Source organism: Limanda limanda, chromosome 2 (genome assembly GCF_963576545.1).
Source record: "Limanda limanda chromosome 2, fLimLim1.1, whole genome shotgun sequence".
NCBI lineage: Eukaryota > Metazoa > Chordata > Actinopteri > Pleuronectiformes > Pleuronectidae > Limanda > Limanda limanda.
Genome location: NC_083637.1, coordinates 9,418,431 through 9,437,605, shown reverse-complemented (window position 1 = coordinate 9,437,605; position 19,175 = coordinate 9,418,431). Strand labels below are relative to the sequence as shown.

Here is a 19,175-nt window from a genome sequence, read left to right as displayed (position 1 = left end):
TCCCTGGGTCCCTAACAATACACAAGCCAACTCGAGCTGTGGGAGAAGCAGTCAGACAGATTTCTGCAATTATTCGATAGATATTAGTAACAATCAGAAAATGGTAACTTCAGGAGATGAACGATCAGCAACGAAACTCCGACCGTGGCATTCAAAGGATGATTGGTTTATTTTAAGAGGCTGGTAAAAATATTAACCAGTCCATTACACCACCAACACCACCCGGGGCTTTTGACACCACATTCTGAACTATGTGCATCGGGAGAAATCCTGATTCATCCGATCAGGATACGTTTTCTAGTCTTTAACCGTTTGACAGGAGTAGAACCCGGTGTAGTCTTTTGCCGTTGTAGCCCATCTGCCTCATGGTTTGACGTCTCTATGATGCTCTGCTGCTCCCCAGAGGAGTAAAGAGTGGTTATCTGAGTCACCACAGCCTTCCTGTCATCACGTCTGGACAGACCTCCTCATCAACAGAGCTGCTGCTGCTCCAGAGACCCGGGAGATCTGCTGTTTAATACAGAAACACTTTATCCAGCCGGTGTTGTACCAACAATCATAGCTCAGTCAGTGACATCACATTTTCTCCTGTTCTCAAGTTTGATGTGAACATTATCTGAAGCACAAGCTAAGGACAAACCAGTTTGGATTTAAGAAATTTTTCCATTACATTTACATTCAAAAGATGTATACAAACATGATTTAAAGCAGAAGGACCTTTGATCTTATTGTGGATCTCTTCATGGTAAAAGCTTGGCAGTGGTGGGATTTGAATCCACGCCTCAAGAGAGACTGGAGCCTTAATCCAGCGCCTTAGACCGCTTATGAGAAAAGACGTCTTATTACAAAGTCTCATTGGACATATATAGGATATGAATGATATTTATGGAATAGGAAGCACATTGTGTTCGATTTACATTTTTTCTGTCACTCTGACCCTGTTCAGTCCTGGTATTAACATCAGTCCTGAAAGACCCGAAAACCACCTTGCCATGTGTGTCGGTGTCACACATTTTTTTCCTCCAATTAGTCTTAGATCTTTTCTTCAACTATATACTATGCGTATATTCTCAGGTCCTTTCCCAGTCACATTGATGACAAAACCCTGATAATCGTTTCTGATAATCACTATTTCAAGTTGAAGGACTTTGGTCATGTATTAGATCTCTTCATGATAAAATCTTGGCAGCGGTGGGATTTGAACCCACGCCTCCGAAGAGACTGGAGCCTTAATCCAGCGCCTTAGACCGCTCGGCCACGCTACCCTGTAAATGAGAAAAGACGTCTTATTGTAAACACTCACTTAAAATATATAGGATATGAATGATATTGATGGAAAAGGAAGCACATTGTGGTCGATTTAAATTTTTTTTGTCACTCTGACCCTATTCGGTCCTGGTATTAACATCCGTCCTGAAAGATCCGAAAACCACGTTGCCATGTGTGTCGGTGTCACGCATTTTGTTCCTCCATTAGTCGTAGGTCTGTTCTTCAACTGTTGATAATGTCACTTGGAAATGTTACACAAACTGACAGCTTGTACACAGTTCAGGTTTTTGATTGCAAAGTATTTATTGTCAAGGGCATTGTAAGGATCTGTATACTATGAGTATATTCTCAGGTCCTTTCCCAGTCACATTGATGACAAAACCCAGATAATCGTGAAACAGTATTTGAAGTTGGAGGACTTTGGTCATGTATTAGATCTCTTCATGATAAAATCTTGGCAGCGGTGGGATTTGAACCCACGCCTCCGAAGAGACTGGAGCCTTAATCCAGCGCCTTAGACCGCTCGGCCACGCTACCCTATATCTACAAGAAAAGACGTCTTATCATGAAGATTCACTAAACATATATGGGATATGAATGATATTTATGGAATAGGAAGCATATTGTGGTCGATTTAAATTTTTTCTGTCACTCTGACCCTATTCGGTCCTGGTATTAACATCTGTCCTGAAAGAGCCGGAAACGACGTTGCCATGTGTGTCGGTGTCACAGTTTTTGTTCCTCCAATTAGTCGTAGGTCTGTTCTTCAACTGTTGATAATGTCACTTGGAAATGTTAAACAAACTGACAGGTTGTAAAGAGTACAGGTTTTTGATTGCAAAGTACTTATTGCCAAGGATCTGTATACTCTACGTATATATTCTCAGGTCCTTTCCCAGTCACATTGATGACGAAACCAAGATAATCGTGAAACAGTATTTGAAGTTGGAGGACTTTGGTCATGTATTAGATCTCTTCATGATAAAATCTTGGCAGCGGTGGGATTTGAACCCACGCCTCCGAAGAGACTGGAGCCTTAATCCAGCGCCTTAGACCGCTCGGCCCGGTACCATATATCTACAAGAAAAGACGTCTTATAATGAAGATTCACTAAACATATATAGGATATGAATGATATTTATGGAATAGGAAGCACATTGTGGTCGATTTAAATTTTTTATGTCACTCTGACCCTATTCGGTCCTGGTATTAACATCCGTCTCAAAAGACCCGAAAACCACGTTGCTATGTGTGTCGGTGTCACACATTTTGTTCCTCCAATTAGTCGTAGGTCTGTTCAGATGACATACAAATTTAGGATAAATGTTGTCTATGTTGAATATTCCATTCCGTGCAAAATATTTCATATTTGAAAGGTCAATTGATCTGAATTACTGCATTTTTACTCAATTGTGATTTTCTTAGCGATGCAAAACGTTTTTGGACAACACCATCCCGTATTCAACTGTGGTTCCACCAACTGTACAACCAATCATGGAACTTCCAACAAACCCTTCACTTACGATGCCTGCATCCAGAGTCCATGTTTGCAAACCTTCACCTACCTGCAGCTTCAAAACTCAGCCTGACCAGACCCTTTACCCACATCTCCAGGGCACTTCCAGACCACCACCATCCGAACCAGTTGGCAAACGATATGCAACCGTAGCACTTTAAGCCTAACAGACAGATGGCAGTATTTTCACTTATTCACTCCCTGCTCTTTTTACTGTTATAACAATGTCACCTGATAGTTGTGGGACAGTATTTCAAGCTGAAGTATTTCCCATTCCAACCTTCTCATGATAAAACCAGGGATTCGAATCCACGCCTCCTAACAGACTGGAGCCCTAATCCAGCGCCTTGGGCTCGGCCACGCTACCCTATAACTTAAGAAAACAATGTAGTAACTATATTATCACGACTACAAGGTGGTTCACATCTACCTTGAGAGCCTTAACTTACCCTAATGCTAACCAAAAGTTAGTGACATCTAGTGATGAAGTTGTATATTGCAGCTGAAAACCCCTCACCTCACCCTCCCCTTCCAAACATGACAGAGAACCTGCGCAAACCTTCAGTTGCCATAACAACTAAAGAGGTGTTTAGTTAGTCCAGTTTGGGCTGCTGTAAAAAAAAAAGAGGACCCACTCCAGATATAAATATAAAGGATTTAAATATAAAGGTAAAGGAAACAACAATTTGGACAATTTAGATGAAACCTCACTAGGGTTATTTTATCTTTTTCCAATAGATCCTGTTCAAATAAATCTTACACACTGAACCTTTAAGTTTGGTCAATTCCAAATTATATTATATTTAAATAAATAAAAATCAAAACTAAATTGTAGTTTAAATACTCTGTTTGCATTTGTCTATATTCCTTCTACAACTTCCACGTTTGACTCTGCTGCATTTCTTCATAATAATAACATCGGCCCTGGTTTGGCTGCTTACACACTTCCGGTTCTGTCTTGCGCCATTTTGATGAAACAGCTGATATAAATATAAAGGATTTAAATATAAATGTAAAGAAAACAACAATTTGGACAATTTAAATGAAACCTCACTAGGGTTATATCATATTTTGCCAATAGATCCTGTTCAAATAAATCTTACACACTGAACCTTAAAGTTTGGTAAATTCCAAATTATATTATATTTAAATAAATAAAAATAAAAACTAAATTCTAGTTTAAATACTCTGTTTGCATTTGTCTATATTCCTTCTACAACTTCCACGTTGACTCCCCTCCCCTTCCAAACATGACAGAGAACCTGCAAACCTTCAGTTGCCATAACAACTAAAGAGGTGTTTAGTTAGTCCAGTTTGGGCGGCTGTAAAAAAAAAGAGGACCCGCTCCAGATATAAAAATAAAGGATTTAAATATAAAGGTAAAGAAAACAACAATTTGGACAATTTAGATTTAGAAACCTCACTAGGGTTATTTTATACTTTGCCAATAGATCCTGTTCAAATAAATCTTACACACTGAACCTTTAAGTTTGGTCAATTCCAAATTATATTATATTTAAATAAATAAAAATCAAAACTAAATTGTAGTTTAAATACTCTGTTTGCATTTGTCTATATTCCTTCTACAACTTCCACGTTTGACTCTGCTGCATTTCTTCATAATAATAACATCGGCCCTGGTTTGGCTGCTTACACACTTCCGGTTCCGTCCTGCGCCATTTTGATGAAACAGCGAGGAGGAGACGAGCAGCCCGGAGCACCGAGGAGGATTTTATGGATTTAACTCGAAGAATTAACCGGATACGCAACTTTTCGGCGACCGAGGACCGCGGGACCGAAGAGGAGCTGCCGGGTTTTGTGAGAATACTCGTCGGCTAACTCAGGGGCTAGCGTTGTTAGCATAGCATTGTGTTGAGCACTTAGCCACCATTGTTAGCTAATCTCGAGGTGTAGCATGTTAGCCTTGGCATTAGCTAACTCGCATTTCTGACATCTGACACAAGCTCCTGTGAGGTCTAACCCCGGTTTACACAAACTCTGGACTATTTTGCGGACTCTGGTGTTTTCTCGGTTTTGTTTTTGGAACGAAATAAGAAGCTGCTCCACTCGGGAGCACAACACCACCAGGACTGATGTCGAGGCGATGAGGCCCGCTGCTGGCGCCGCTGGGTTCCCCACTCCGAGGACAGTTCCACCACGGACCATTTAAATCCTCGTCAGAGAACCGTAATCTAGACCCGGTGCTACATGGACTCTTGTGGATTCGGTGGCACCCTCGTTGCGTTTTCTCGGACTTGAAACGAACTGGCATGGCCTGGCTCTGGCCTCGCACCTCCACCATTTTCTTTGGCAGTGAGAAGGACTCTGTCGCAGTCTGCGAGCTGAACCCTTTCCTCATATGATTCCTGTCTTTGTCCACAGTGTTCCAGCCACTTTAGAGAGGGTTCACCCCCATTGAGCTCACCTGATTTAGCCTCCTGTGTTCAGTGTTGACACTGTTTTTTATTTTGTTTTCATACCAGGCCTGTGGGTTTTTGTTTTTTTTCACCCCCTCCCTCCCCCTCTCTGTTGCTTAACTGACCTGTGAAAATGTCGTGTGTTCACTATAAGTTTTCTTCCAAACTGGACTACAACACAGTCACGTTCGATGGGCTGCATATCACCCTGAACGAGCTCAAAAAGCAGATAATGGGCCGGGAGCGCCTGAAGGCCACAGACTGCGACCTGCAGATCACCAATGCGCAGACTCGAGAAGGTAAGTGGTCAGCTGACACATCTGTCAGACATTATTTTTAGAGAGTTACCGTAAATGATGGAGGAGCAAGAGATTTGCTGATAAAACACAACAACACTTTTAAGGATTTCACCACATTAAGGCAGTGAATGGATCCGTCAATAGTCACCATTCATTATGTGGATGTTTTGAACTGACTGAAGCAACTAGACAGAGACAATCAGCAACTTCTTTTCTAGAATAAACCATTTTATTCACAAATGCCGATTAATAACTGATTCTAGTCTGTCAAACTGTATTTTCTCTGCCTTGACATTTATAATCGTTCATTGAATATCGTCAGAATGATGCATTGGGTACCAAAACACAATTATTTGAAAATAATTAACTGATTTAACTGAAATAACTGATTTTAGTCTGTCAAACTATATTTTCTCTGCCTTGACATTTATAATCGTTCATTGAATATCGCAGTTAGAGTGATGCATTGGCTACCAAAACACAATTATTTGAAAATAATTTTCAAATAATTAACTGAAATAACTGATTCTAGTCTGTCAAACTTTTCTCTGCCATGACATTTGAATGATACATTGGGTACCTAAATGCAATTTTTTGAAAAGAAATGATGACAACTTGATAATGTTAATAATCCATTAATGCACCCTTAGATTGTTTCATTCTCTAACAGGTAATTTCCCTGGAGCAACATGAGGATAAACTTTGACTTAAAACACCTAAAGCGCAGGCTACTGTCCTATCGAGGACTAGAATGACCTTATAAACACAAGTAGCTGTGTTAAATACTCTGATTGTTTAATCTCTTTACAAGGTTTCGTCTAAAGTAACTACCAACTATCTCCTGAGCCATATTGCTAGATAATTCTGTCAAGAGAAAGTCTCTATTTAACCATATATATATTTGTCTAGTGCCAAGTTTACACAGTGACATGATACAGACCGTGATACTACACACAATCCCAACGATTAAACAAAAAGTAGAAAATTCTTACTCTGGCAGTTTTTAACAATGTCTTTGCAAACCCAATTTACTTTATGCATCTGTTTACTAACAAAGGCCTATCAGGTCTTTTGGGTTGTCGAGTGTTTGTTTTGTAATGATTTGTTGCTTGTGTTTTGTAGAATATACCGATGATGAAGTCCACATCCCGAAACACTCCTCCGTGATTGTGCGTCGCACTCCGCTTGGTGGAGTAAAGCCCGCTGGCAGGACGTTCATTGTGTATGTATTAAGTTATTACTGGTTTTATGATTTATCAGTAAATTCACTGACTAAAGTAAAGTATTTAGTGTTATACTTGTTAAATCTATCCTGTAGTCGGACACAATGTTGGTAACTGATGGTTTCTTTTTGTCCTGTGTGTTTTTGCAGAGATCGTTCTGACACAGCTGTGGTTGGACCATCTAGACCCGTATGTAAAACAAACCCAAAAACAACACTCTGTCTTCCTCCTCCTCTCACCTCTCACTCTCTCCCCCTCTTTCTGGCTTTAGTCACATGTCTCAAAAACATTCTATCAACAATGATCAAGCTCTGTGTATCTTCTGTTGACCGTGTGTTGACTGCATTTGTGTTGAGATCTCAACCTCTATGTGTTTTATGATGTCTTTTTGGGGAGGGTTTCCTGGAGTCACCACAGCCAAAGTAGTTTGTTGTTTCTCTCTTTAGAAAATGGTTTTGTGTTTTGAAATTAGTAGATTAAAGTTTTAAATTCTTGGCGAATGAGAAGAGGGTGATGAGAGAAACAACAGACTAGCCATTCTTGTTTTTGAATGCTCTGAAATGCCAATTGTTAAACTGTTGCCACTTTTTAATTGAGTGATAATTAATTTAAACTGTTAATGACTGTATTTCATATTGAAATGGTTTTGTACCCTGCTTCAGGCCAGTCAAATGTATTTTTAAAGGGGTTTGTAAAAGGAAAACATGGTATTTTTGTATTGACCTGTCATTTTTATTTTCTGTGATATTTTATTTATGTGGTCTAAGAACCCAGTGGATCTAAGTGTGACTGGGATTAATTGTTAATAACTTAAAGGTTGTGTGGGTGAAACACGCCGTTTATTTTTATTTTGAACGTTTAACCTGCTAAACTCTAACATACCCAGATCTGTTGTTCAGTATCATTTACAAATGTCAATTGTTTTGTCTTGTACAATTTCACCATGGAGATGTTCTATTCTTTCTTAAGTATGGACTGCACAAAATCCTTAAACCTTAAATGCTCACACATTTAATCATGAATACTTCAATTTAATTCAGATGCTTCAGTGTCTTATTTTGAATCAAAGTAGGTAATACTTCAAAGTGTATTGTTTCAACTGTGGTTTGGGGCATCGGCAATAAGCTAGTTTTTAATAAGTGAGCTGCTTTGACTTGACCACTGACCTATAATGTTGTGACATGATCACAAAGCACTATGACACTTTATCGGTAAAGTAAACATCTTGTCAATCTTTGGAGGCCTTCCATGGTTGCTGCAGTGAGAAGTACACTGGTGTAGTGTGTCCTGTAAGCTGTAAGCTGCAGAACCTGTCAATAAAGTTGTTCAGCGGTTCGGTGTCAGAACCGCTTGCACCAGATCCCTGTGTGTTCCCTCCACAGCATTCTGCAATACCCAGTCTTTCCTCTGAGCTGTGCAAGTCATGATGGATGACATCACTTTGTCTGCTTTTTAGAATTCACTTTCAGACAGTATTTTAAAACAACCAGCCAGAGCAGTCTTTTAGTGAAAAATCTTTATCGTTTGTGTGTGAGACTTCATTCTTGTGGTTTATCGACTCCTGACCTGCATTATAGAGACATCCCTGTTCTCTCTGTCGTGGTGTAGCAGCTTCAGGGAACAGTTTGAAGGAAAACTTGACATCTCTTAAACTCTTTAACTGGGACATTTTAAATGAACAACTTGACATTTGTGTTTTATCAGCTCCACATATTTGACACTTTACAGAGTTGGCATTTTTTACTGAAACCACTCAACACCACACTTTGCAAGCTCATTAGTTAAACGGAAAACATTCTTAAGCTGGTTTTCAAATTCATGACAACCTCTTTTGACGAGCCAGTGCAAAAACCTTAAATTACTGGTGAAAGAAAACAGCGTGCTAATATTAAAATGTCAAGTATTCCTTTGAGAAACTCATCCTCTCCTTATATAACGAGGGGGTTTAGATTCTGAGTGCATGGATGTGACAGGAGTGTTAACTTTGAATTGCTAATGAAGCCCAAATAGACAGGTTTGATGCTCTTTGACATTACTGTAGTAAGACGTTAAAGGCTGAGGAAATAAGCAGCTCTAGACTTGGATATATGGCAGCGTAGGCGCAATGGAAGTTTTCTTTACTTTTTAAATGTTAATACAGCTTAATTTATAATTCTCCAACATTGACAATCATTTTTAATTTAGATTTTTTGGGTTACAGTGAATCTAGCTACTTGCTACTAATTGTGCTAAAATTGCCTTTGTATACTAGCTGTAAATGGTTTAAAAGAGATTGGACTTCAGCGTAAATACATAATTAAATAATAGTTGTTTAATGGATACAAACTGTGCTATTTATTCAAAATATTGTTTTTGTAGATATTGATCTTTAAAATAATTCAATTAAGCTTTCTTTTAATCAAGCAACTCTAAAAAAGACCGAGCTCTCGATGGGTCTGTTAACCTGTTCTGGATTGTAACACAAAGCCGTCAGTAGAGAGCGGAGTGTTCTTTAGCTCAGTAATCCATGTCTAGGTTTGTGGACAGTCAGTGGTTTAAATGCTCACTCTTATATACCTAAGCATTATCTCCTGGACTTTGACTACTCGACAAACACCTTGATTTTGGTGCGAAGACTTAAGTGGCGTGAGGGACTGGACACAGATGTGGTGGGGAACTATCTGGGCTCTTATCTTCCGCTGTGTATCGCTTAGATGTTCTGTTAACATCTGTATTATCTGTACTCTGATTCTCCTGCAGACGGATTCTTCTCCTTCTATGTCACTTGCCCAACTCGCCAAGGTAACGTATCTGCGCATTCCGGCTGAACTGCAAGGAAATGTTTCTTTAGTTGAATCGATTTGTACCTGTTTTTATTTTGTGCTATTGACATCCTACTTTTGTTGTGTCTATCATGTGTTTTTAGACGCCTAACCTGGTTGATGCAAATGCATCAGAGGAAGACAAGATCAAAGCCATGATGTCTCAGTCAAACCATGAATATGACCCCATACAGTTAGTAGACAAACATTTTGCTCTTATTTGCCTAAAGTCGTATCTTTTAGTATCATGAACATTCACCAGACGTGAACAATTAAAAGAATACGATTTACTTTTCTCTGTAGTTATTCCAAGAAAGCAGTTGGACCTCCACCCGCTCACTATACCTGCTATCGTTGTGGAAAGGCTGGTCATTACATTCGACAGTGCCCCATGCTGTTGGTAAGGATCCTTTATGATTTCATCTAAATCTCTGAAATTAATTGTTACTACATTGCTGTTGTTAGATGCTAGATTTTAAAAGAGTATGATGATATTCTCTCAACTTATCAGGTACAGGACAAGAGTGTGGAGGGTCCTAAGCCAGTTAGGATAAGTAAGGGGATTCCTCAGAGTTTCATGGTGAAAGCAGAGCCTGGCACCAAAGGAGCCATGTTAACCAGTACTGGAGAATATGCAATACCTGCAATAGATGCGTAAGTGAAGGATGTTCATAAATACACACTATTTGCCTCCTCCTCTAAGAAAACTTATACTAGAATAAACTAGCATCATATTTATCTGTTCATTTTATGTCGTGGTTGTTTACTTGTTATGACATAGCCCTATGAATGTGTTCATACAGGGAAGCGTACGCACAAGGAAAGAAGGAGCGCCCCCCCTTTGTTCCACATGACCAGTCATCATCTGAGGACGATGCAGACCCAATCCCTGACGAGCTCCTGTGTCCAATCTGCAACGACCTGATGACGGACGCAGTAGTTATACCCTGCTGCGGAAACAGTTACTGTGATGATTGTAAGTTCTTTCTCGTAGCATGCCTTAGAAATAAGTCCTGGGCTATGTTTCATTGTGTTATTTTGTTTGTGAAATGGATCATAGCTTTGAACTAAGGACTGTATGTTTCCAGGTATCCGGACGGCCTTACTGGACTCAGAGGAGCACATCTGCTTCACATGCAGACAATCAGATGTTTCACCTGATAATCTTATCGCCAACAAATTTCTTCGACAGGTAACGCATTTCAAACACATGCTCTTTGATTTAAGTCATATTTGTTTGATCAGAAGTTTTATGTATATCTAAAATGTTTTTCTTCAATCAGGCCGTGAATAACTTCAAGAATGAAACAGGATACACCAAACTCGTACGCAAGCAGGTCCAACAGGCAGCGCTGCCTCCGCCTCGCTTCCAGATGTCCAGGCCTCGGCACTCAAGACAGCAGGACCCACTTCTGGCCAATGTCACTCACCCACCCCCTGCAATCGTACCCACTGCTGCACCTCAAACACAGGTTCAGCCCCCTGCACCCTCTCCTCCTGCTCCTGTTCCTGCTCCTGTTTCCACTGCTGCGACTGCTACTGCTACTGCTGCTGCTCCTACTCCACCTCATGCTGCTGCTGTCGAAGATCAAGATGTTTCACCAGCTCCGGCACCTGTCGCTGACCAACATTCTCCTATGCACTCTACCAGCCAGGGCGAACCACCCCCACCTGGGTAAGTTTAGTCCCCTATAGTTTGTACAATAACATCACCCACTCAACATGTGATGTCTGAAGTAAAGGGCCATTGCAACTCGTCTCAATGTGTCTACTTGTTTATGTTTCAGTGAAATGGATCCAGAACCTACTGTGAGACGAAGCCCAGAAAATAACCCAGAAATTGGACCACACGTGAGTCCCCTCAGATGACCTGATAATAATGTGTCTGTCATGGTTTTTTTAGAGTTCAATAGCTAGTTTTCAGAAGTAATACTCTGAATAGCGATTTTGATCATCCGCCCTTATACTTTTACCATCCAAAATGTATGGAAAATTCACTTCCTGAACAAGATCCTTTCTAAAAGTGGGCATTCACCGTTTCCTTCTATTATTGGAGTCATTAACAGACTTAGGTGCATCCTTACCACGCAGCTATACATCCATGAGAAATGGAATAGTAACGTCTCTAGAAGGTAACTAAACTTTTTTCACTGATTTCTTCCACAGGGTTACCATTTATCTGTTCTTGGCCCACCACCACCGATCAGGCCACCACATCCATCAGGTAAGAGGTTGAATTAAGATAGTTTAAAAGAGGCTTGTGAGCTGGAAGGAAAAACATTCAACAGCTAACTGAACTGTGTCTCTCCTCCATCAGGTCACCAGTCACGGCCCCATCACCCTCACCGAGGGGTAGGCAGACACTGGGAGAGGTGAGACGCCGTCTATGGAACTATTTAATGTTTGTATTCTTATGTCGGCCTCTCAATGAATGTTTCTCTCACTTTGAACCAGGTCCTTCAGAGGTAGAGGAGACCACCCTCCGGGCCACCTCCAAACAGCTCCACCTCCTGGACCAGCTCCTCCGGTGTACCCGTCTCCATCCATGTACCCGCCCCCTCCACAGTCCTACCCTCCTCCATACACCTCTGGCCTTCTACCTCCTCCGATCGGTTACCCGCCTCAGCCAATTTATGCCCCTGGACCACCGGGGCTAAACCCTCCCTGGATCCCCCCTGGTATCCAGCCCCCTTTACCCCACCTTGGACCCCCTCCCTCTCAGCCCCCCCTCTCTAAGGAAGAATTCTATAGACAAAGGCACCGACAGGACAAGTGAGTAGTTTGTTTTTGTTTTGAGTTGTCCTTCAGCTACACTAGCTACACATTTTGGGATTGACACACATTTACATTACTTGGTGGGATTATGATGAATTCAGTATGATAAAGTAATTTTGAGAGTTTGACTGTTCTTGTCTTTGTATTCACAGAACTACATCCAAACTGGATGAATTTACTAAAGACTTCCACAAAGAGCTGATGAAGTACAGAAATCCACCAAAGAGAAGAAGACCATCTTATTCCAGGTAACTTAATTAACAGGACATTTCCAAATTGGTTTCAGTTCACAAGCATAATCCTTCAAGCCATTCAGTCAGTTTATTACAAAAGCTGATTTCTTTCTCTCTTGGTTTCCTGATTTTCTTCTCCATTCTTTCCTTTCCCAGGTCCCGGTCATTCAGTCGTTCTCCATTCAGCCGCTCTCCGTACACTCGATCTAGATCAAGATCTAGATCCAGGTCTTACTCTTATTCCCAGAGTCGATCCCGCTCCCGTTCACGCTCCCATGGGCGGTCTTTTCCACGCTCCCCTTATGCCAGGCACAATGGACGCAGTTATGGACGTTCACGGTCAAGGTCCCGCTCCCGCTCGCGGTCTTATGGGTATCGCCGCTCTGGCTCTCCGCGGTCTCCTCCTCCCTTCCGGGCCGGACCCTGGGAGGGAGCAGAAGGACCAGCACCCTTCAGGTCCCGGTCTCGCTCACCTGGTGGCTTCCGGAACCGCAGCCCTGGTGGACGGAAGCCACCTCCTCGGGAGCTTCCACCGTATGAACTCAAGGGACCAAGTCCTGGAGGCCATGATCGCTGGGAGAGAGAACGGTATCGACAATGGGAAAAGGAGTACACAGACTGGTACAACAAATACTACAAAGACTACGACAACCAACATCCCTCACTTCATCACAGAGGTCGCGGCAGCAGAGATAGGGAGAGGGACAGAATGTCTCCGTTACCCAGAGATTACTCCCCTCAGGGGAGAGGAAGAAGAGGTAGGGAAGAGAGAGGTGCTCCCCCTCACCATCCTCCATCCTCTTCATCATCAGGGACTAAGTCCAGCACAAAAGTCCTTAAAACAAAGAAAGCAAAAAAGAAGAGGCCCGGGGAGGAACCTGAGACATCACACCATTCAGCAGACAGAGGTGATGCTACTCCTGTCAGAGATGAACCGATGGATGAAATCCCCTCAATCAATAAAACACCTCCCAGCTCCTCAAAACCTGCATCTGGCTCAGGAGTCGCTAAAGCTGCTACTTCAAAAAGTCCTGCTGCACCTGCTAAGCCCTCAAACAAGACCGTATCCAAGACCCAGTCTGATAAGACCAGGAAAGAGAAGGCTCAGAAAGTAAAACCTAAAGTGAAGACAGAGGCTGTGAAGACAGAGGCTGTGAAGGCAAAGAACGACAAGGTAAAGAAAAAGACAGCAGAAGTAGTGGTCATCAAAAAGAAAGACTCCTCGTCCTCGTCCTCCTCTGTCGCTAAACCCGTTAAGACCATTAAGGCAAATCCAGAAGATAATTTCAACTCAACTCCCCCAAAAAAGGAAAAGAGTAAAAGCTCTTCAGTGAGGCCTCCCCTGCTTAAGACCCCTCCACTGTCCTCCGGGATCCTTCCTCTACCTCATCCTTCTCTTCACGATGGCCCTCGACTCAGCCATGACATTCGGGGAAGAAGAGATCTTCCAACAGGTAGTGGTCTCCTCCCAATCTCCCATCCACATGGACTCCCGCTCCACCATGGACCTCCCCCACCGTTGGACGGACGGCGGAGGATGGGGGATGAGGGACGCTCTTTACTGGGACCTCCTCCTGGAAAGCTGCGGAGGATAGATGGATTAGGGGGTTGCAGCGATGTCCTCTCCCACTCACACATGTCTCACCAGCCCCCCCTCCACAGACTCCAACTCTCTTCAGACAGACCCGGTCTTCTTCCCCTGCCTGGGAGCCGTGAGACGTTCCGAGGAGATGCAGATCGAGGAACCATTAGACCTCTAATGGACCTGCCGGTGGGTTTAATTCTCAAAGACCTATTATGTTGTTTTAAAATGATATTTTTTCAATATGAATTGGTCTAGGTCAAGTTAAAATGCTAATCAGCTCAAACTCTGCTTGGAACAATATTGTAGTGCTTTATTAAATGCATAAATGCTTAATACCATGACTTCTAATTGAACCTTTTCATTTTTTTGTATGTATTTGTCAAATTCCAGATGCCGCTCGCCCAGAGGAGGATCAAGTTGAACAGAGATCTGGGGAGAAAAGGCAGCACTGAGACATCTGCCTCAGACAGAGCACCATCAGGTCCTGAGAAGATGTCGTCCACATCAGACCGATCAGCTTCTTCCAGCGTTTCCGAAGGTGACAGATCCAACAGTACAACAGAAGGAGCTGGACGAAAGGAGCGGTCTGCCTCTGCAGAGAGGAGAGCCTCTCGCGAAAGACCAGGGAGTGCTGGAGAGAGACTGCAGGGCTCAGACCGAGAGCAGGACAGAGTCTCAGGACCAGACAGAGATCGAGACAGAGTGTCTGCATCAGACAGAGACAGAGGTGTGGGTTCTGAAAGAGAGCGAGAGAGGGACAGGGTTTCGGGATCGAGCTCTCAGAAAGTAGCAGCGACAACGGACAGAGACGGCGACAGAGAGAGGTCAGCGCGGACAGAACGAAGGACCACCAGTGGTGGAAGTGGAGGAGGGCGGTCGGTCTGTCTGGATAAAGTGACCATTGGTGAAAAATCCACTACCAGCAGGAACCCGCCAGACCATCAAGAGAAACCAAGCGTGTCCTCCAAGGAGAGAAGTGAAGGTTCAGAAAGAGCTGCTAAATCTGACAGGTATGTTGCCCTCCTACATGTCAAACAAACCTCCATATCCATGTTTGAAATTAATAAATTATTTCAGTGGTGTTATCTGTAAACACAGCTGTTATATGTGTAATTAATTATACTCTTATTTCCCAGGAGTGTGTCCAAAGACAGAACAGAGAGGAGTGTCCCCTCAGGAGAGAAACCAGCTGCTGCTCAGAAAGAAGGTAATTAGAATCCCTATGAGTGCACGCGTGTGTGAAGAGATGATAACTTTGATTTGGTTTTGAGCCATGTAATTATGCATTGATTAAACCTCCGTCCCTGCTCCCTGTTGTTGCTCCAGCGGTGAAAGATGGCGAAGGGTCTGTTGTGAAGAGCAAACCCAGGATCAGTCGAAAGGTTCTGACGAGTCACAGCAGCTCCACCAGGTGAGGTTATTTGTTGACTATTGGATTTAAAAAAAAAAATTATATCACATTGTTTGCTGCCTTGATGTTTTAGATACATTTTGTTTGTTTTCTTGAGATCTTGAGTTGAACCCTCTCTCACAAACCAAATTTCCTTCAGGATAATGGAATCAAAGAAGCTTTGGCTTTAGTTTATTTTCTATTATAAAAGTTTGCCTCGATCGTCTTGTCACTAGTTTGTAATGTCTCCAGTTTTAGACCTAATACGATGTGCTGCGTCTTGTGAAGAGACTGTATTTAAAGGAGGTTTTTGGTAGATTTTATTGAGATTCTTTCATTCTGAGTGCATTTTCTAAAAATCTTGAGCTGTATCGTTATATGAGGAAAACTTAAGGAGCCAGTTAACTGGCTAAAGAGCTGCATGCATGACTCCTTATTGCGGATTTCCAATACTGGATATGTGAGGCTTGTTTCTGATCACTTTAGCTTTTCAAAACCAACAAATCTACATTTACAGCTAGTTTCACAGTGTGCTTGATCAGCTGTGTGGAGGTGAGAAATGAACCAGCCTCTCCGCTCACATCTTCATTTATTACGCAGCTATTTTTGGGGCCTTTCATGTCATCAACTGAGGGCAATTTGGTTTAGGAGAAATTATCCCCTCTAACGATATCCCACCCCATCCTTTTGTGACAGACAGTTACTCTGGAACAGTGATAATCTAAGGATTCTTGTATTAAGAATGGAGCTAAATTAATCAGTCGACAGAACATGAATTTCCACATTTTGATGATTCATTAATCATTCAAATTATTTTGCAATCACAAGATCCCTAGTTCCACCTTCTTGAGTGTGAGGATTTGCTGCCTGTCTTTGTCTGTTGTAATATTAGGAGTTAAATCATCGAAGACATGTTATAGATCTAATGAATCAACTCATCAAGAGAATATGATTCATTAATAATTAAAATAATTGAGCACAAGATAGAAAAAGAAAGTAAAGGGGAAAAAAAGTAGTTTTTCAGTATCATAACTGACTGAATGACGTTGGCACAATTTCTTTTTAACTGTACAGAGCCCTTTAGGTTGTTGTATGAGGAAGATTAATTGTACTCAACCCATCACATTCATCAATAATCGTAAATGTTTTTTGTTATTTCCTCAGCTCTCGGTCGACTCAGGAAACGAAGAGGAGCTCAGAAAAAGACCAGAAGAGCGTATCCTCTAAACCTGCAGAGCTGCCCCCCACTAGCCCTGTGAACTCCAGAGGCCGCAGCCCCAGTATCAGCCCAGCAGCCAGCCTGGCCAGAGAGGAGCCACTCATTCAGCCTCCTCCTCGCTCCAAATGGGAGCGAGAGGATGATGAAGAAGGGCAGGAAAATGGAGCCACTGAACCCAAGGAGCCCTCACCGGTGCCTCAGAGGAGCCGAGGCAGAGAGGGGCAGACCGAGACTCCTAAACCAGTCAAGAGCGAAGGCCGGGAGTCTGTCAGGGAGGAAAAGAGGGGAGCGGTGAGGGAGGAGAAGAAAATGAGAGCACCAAGGGAAGAGGGTAAGGGTGTGAGGGTGGCACAGGCAAATTCTGACAAACCAACCAAATCCAAAATGGTTAGGGAGGAGGGAAGAGGATTAAAAGATGAAGGGAGATCTGCAGTCAGGGAAGAGGGGAGAGGAGTGACCGTGAAGGAGGAGAGATCAGCAGAAGGGAGAGGCGGAGGAGGACGAGAGGAGAGTCGTGGTCCAGAGCCCAGGAGACAACGTTTGTGTTCTGACCTGGGCCGTGAGACGGACGAGGCCGCCTTCGTCCCCGACTACAGCGAAGGTGAAGGCTCGGAGCCGGAGAGAGGAAGGAGCAGCCCCAGCCAGTCCGTCAGCCAAGCCTCCCGAAGCGGCAGCCAGAGCAACCCCAGCGACTCGGGGACCACAACCACTGCAGACAAGAAAAAGAAGAAACACAAGAAACACAAGAAACACAAAAAGCACAAGAAGCACGGCAGTCAGGAAAAAGCAGAGCCCAAGGAGCCCAAGGAGCACAAGCACAAACACAAGAAGAAGAAACACAAAAAGAACAAAGACAAAGATGGGGAGGAGGAGGAGGAGAAGACGGAGAAAGCAGAAGAGCCGGCTCCATGCTAACAGGAAGTCACCGAAATCTGGAATCTCCTTTGTTCACAAGGAGCGTAGGTGTTAAATGTCCATGGCACTGATGGAGGGTTGGTCTCTTTGTCCCTGCAGCTCTCCAGACCTTCACTTCACTGTGTTGTGTCTGGACTGCAGCAAAAATGTGAGCGCTGCTGAGGTTTCTTTCACGTGAACCTCTGTGGCGACGTTGGGTCAAAATATTGTGCTGCACTATTGTGACCGTGAGCCAACAGAAAGGACTTGATGATAATAGCCGATCACGATGCAGTGAATTTAAATAGGAGTAACAAACTGTACTCAGGGATGTGAATGCTTATTTGTAGAGGAGAAATGGCTGTTTCTCTGCCTCTGATTTATTTGTAAATAGAGATGAACTGTTGCTTCGCATAATAATTTTTTCTCGGTTTGTTTTGTTCACATCCCTCCCGCGCTGTCCAAGGCTTCAACGCTGGAGGAGCCTTCAGAGTTGGGCCTTTGTAAGCTCTTATTTTTTGCATGTTTTAGCACATTGACATAACAGCAAATTGTACATCATGCTTTCCTGCTCACCATTTTTAAGGGTATCAAGGTTTTTGGGCAGCCATGGGTTCAATTCATACCGTGTTTTTTGTATCATTTACTAAATTTAAATGAAGGCAATGTGATTATTTTCATTCATTTAAATCTCAGACACCGATGAATTACGAGATCATGAGTGAAATCCAGTATCTAATCCAGAAAAGGTGAAACTCGTGGTTAGCAGTAAAGTTTGTGAATAATGGGCTAGCATTTGCAAAAAAAAAACCTCTCCAGTTTTTTCCTTTAATTTAAAGCAGACCAATCATGCTACACTGGATTGTATAAATCTAGGATGTGTTTACTAAAAACAAATAGCAAATCAGTCTGCATGTTTTTGTTCCAACGGTGCAGTAGCTGTCATGTTATGTGAGCGCGCGTGTATGTGTGATGGTTTGAAACTGAAATGTGATGGAAATGGGAGAATTTGAGGGACTGATGTTCTTACAAGTGAGTTGTTGCTTCCTTTTTTTTTTTAATAAAATGTTTTGACCTGATAAACGTCTTCAGTTGTATTTTTTCCCATTTTGAAGTTCTCCACCAAATGAAACATGTGAATCGACATAAGCCTTTGAGTTGTACATTTGTGTTAATACTAACTTTTCTGATTCTTCTCTGAGCTCTGACCGCTTAACAGCATGTTAACTCAGATGTATTGCTCAAATATAAATGTATATGTTAAGATATAAAACCAATTCATAACTTCGAATCAGAACGAATGGTTGAAAGTTTACTTTAAATTGCAATGTATAGTCAACTGCAGCTTTTTATTTTTTATTTTAAATGCAGGATGCTTGCCTTGTATTATTTAATGAGGAGAGATTTGTTCATTAAAGGCGAGGGGTGGTAGAGTGATGACTTTTCAATTCAGTTTTATGTGTTAAGCAAAAAATTACAACATACATTATACCAAGCAGAGGTGTAAGGTAACGAATTACATTTACTCACGTTACTGTAATTGAGTAGTTTTTT

At 42.4% G+C, this 19,175-nt stretch overlaps 1 protein-coding gene and 2 non-coding genes across 3 annotated transcripts; 1 reads left to right on the top strand and 2 right to left on the bottom strand.

Annotated features, from left to right (window-relative positions):
• Positions 1-1,183: 1,183 nt before the first annotated feature.
• Positions 1,184-1,265, bottom strand: trnal-aag (transfer RNA leucine (anticodon AAG)). The gene has a single exon. It is a non-coding gene; the product is annotated as a tRNA-Leu (tRNA).
• A 459-nt stretch (positions 1,266-1,724) lies between these two features.
• On the bottom strand, positions 1,725-1,806 carry trnal-aag (transfer RNA leucine (anticodon AAG)). Its single transcript has one exon. It is a non-coding gene; the product is annotated as a tRNA-Leu (tRNA).
• A 2,677-nt stretch (positions 1,807-4,483) lies between these two features.
• LOC132996871 (E3 ubiquitin-protein ligase RBBP6-like) lies at positions 4,484-18,704 on the top strand. Its single transcript, XM_061067238.1, has 20 exons — positions 4,484-5,501; positions 6,624-6,723; positions 6,874-6,913; positions 9,464-9,505; positions 9,630-9,718; positions 9,829-9,925; positions 10,037-10,179; positions 10,329-10,501; positions 10,614-10,717; positions 10,809-11,200; positions 11,313-11,376; positions 11,692-11,749; positions 11,843-11,897; positions 11,980-12,297; positions 12,453-12,548; positions 12,690-14,304; positions 14,509-15,128; positions 15,255-15,325; positions 15,445-15,529; positions 16,673-18,704. Exons 1-20 carry the CDS (start codon positions 5,336-5,338, stop codon positions 17,640-17,642), a joined length of 5,298 nt encoding a protein of 1,765 aa, XP_060923221.1. The 5' UTR covers positions 4,484-5,335; the 3' UTR covers positions 17,643-18,704.
• The last annotated feature ends 471 nt before the right edge of the window (positions 18,705-19,175 follow it).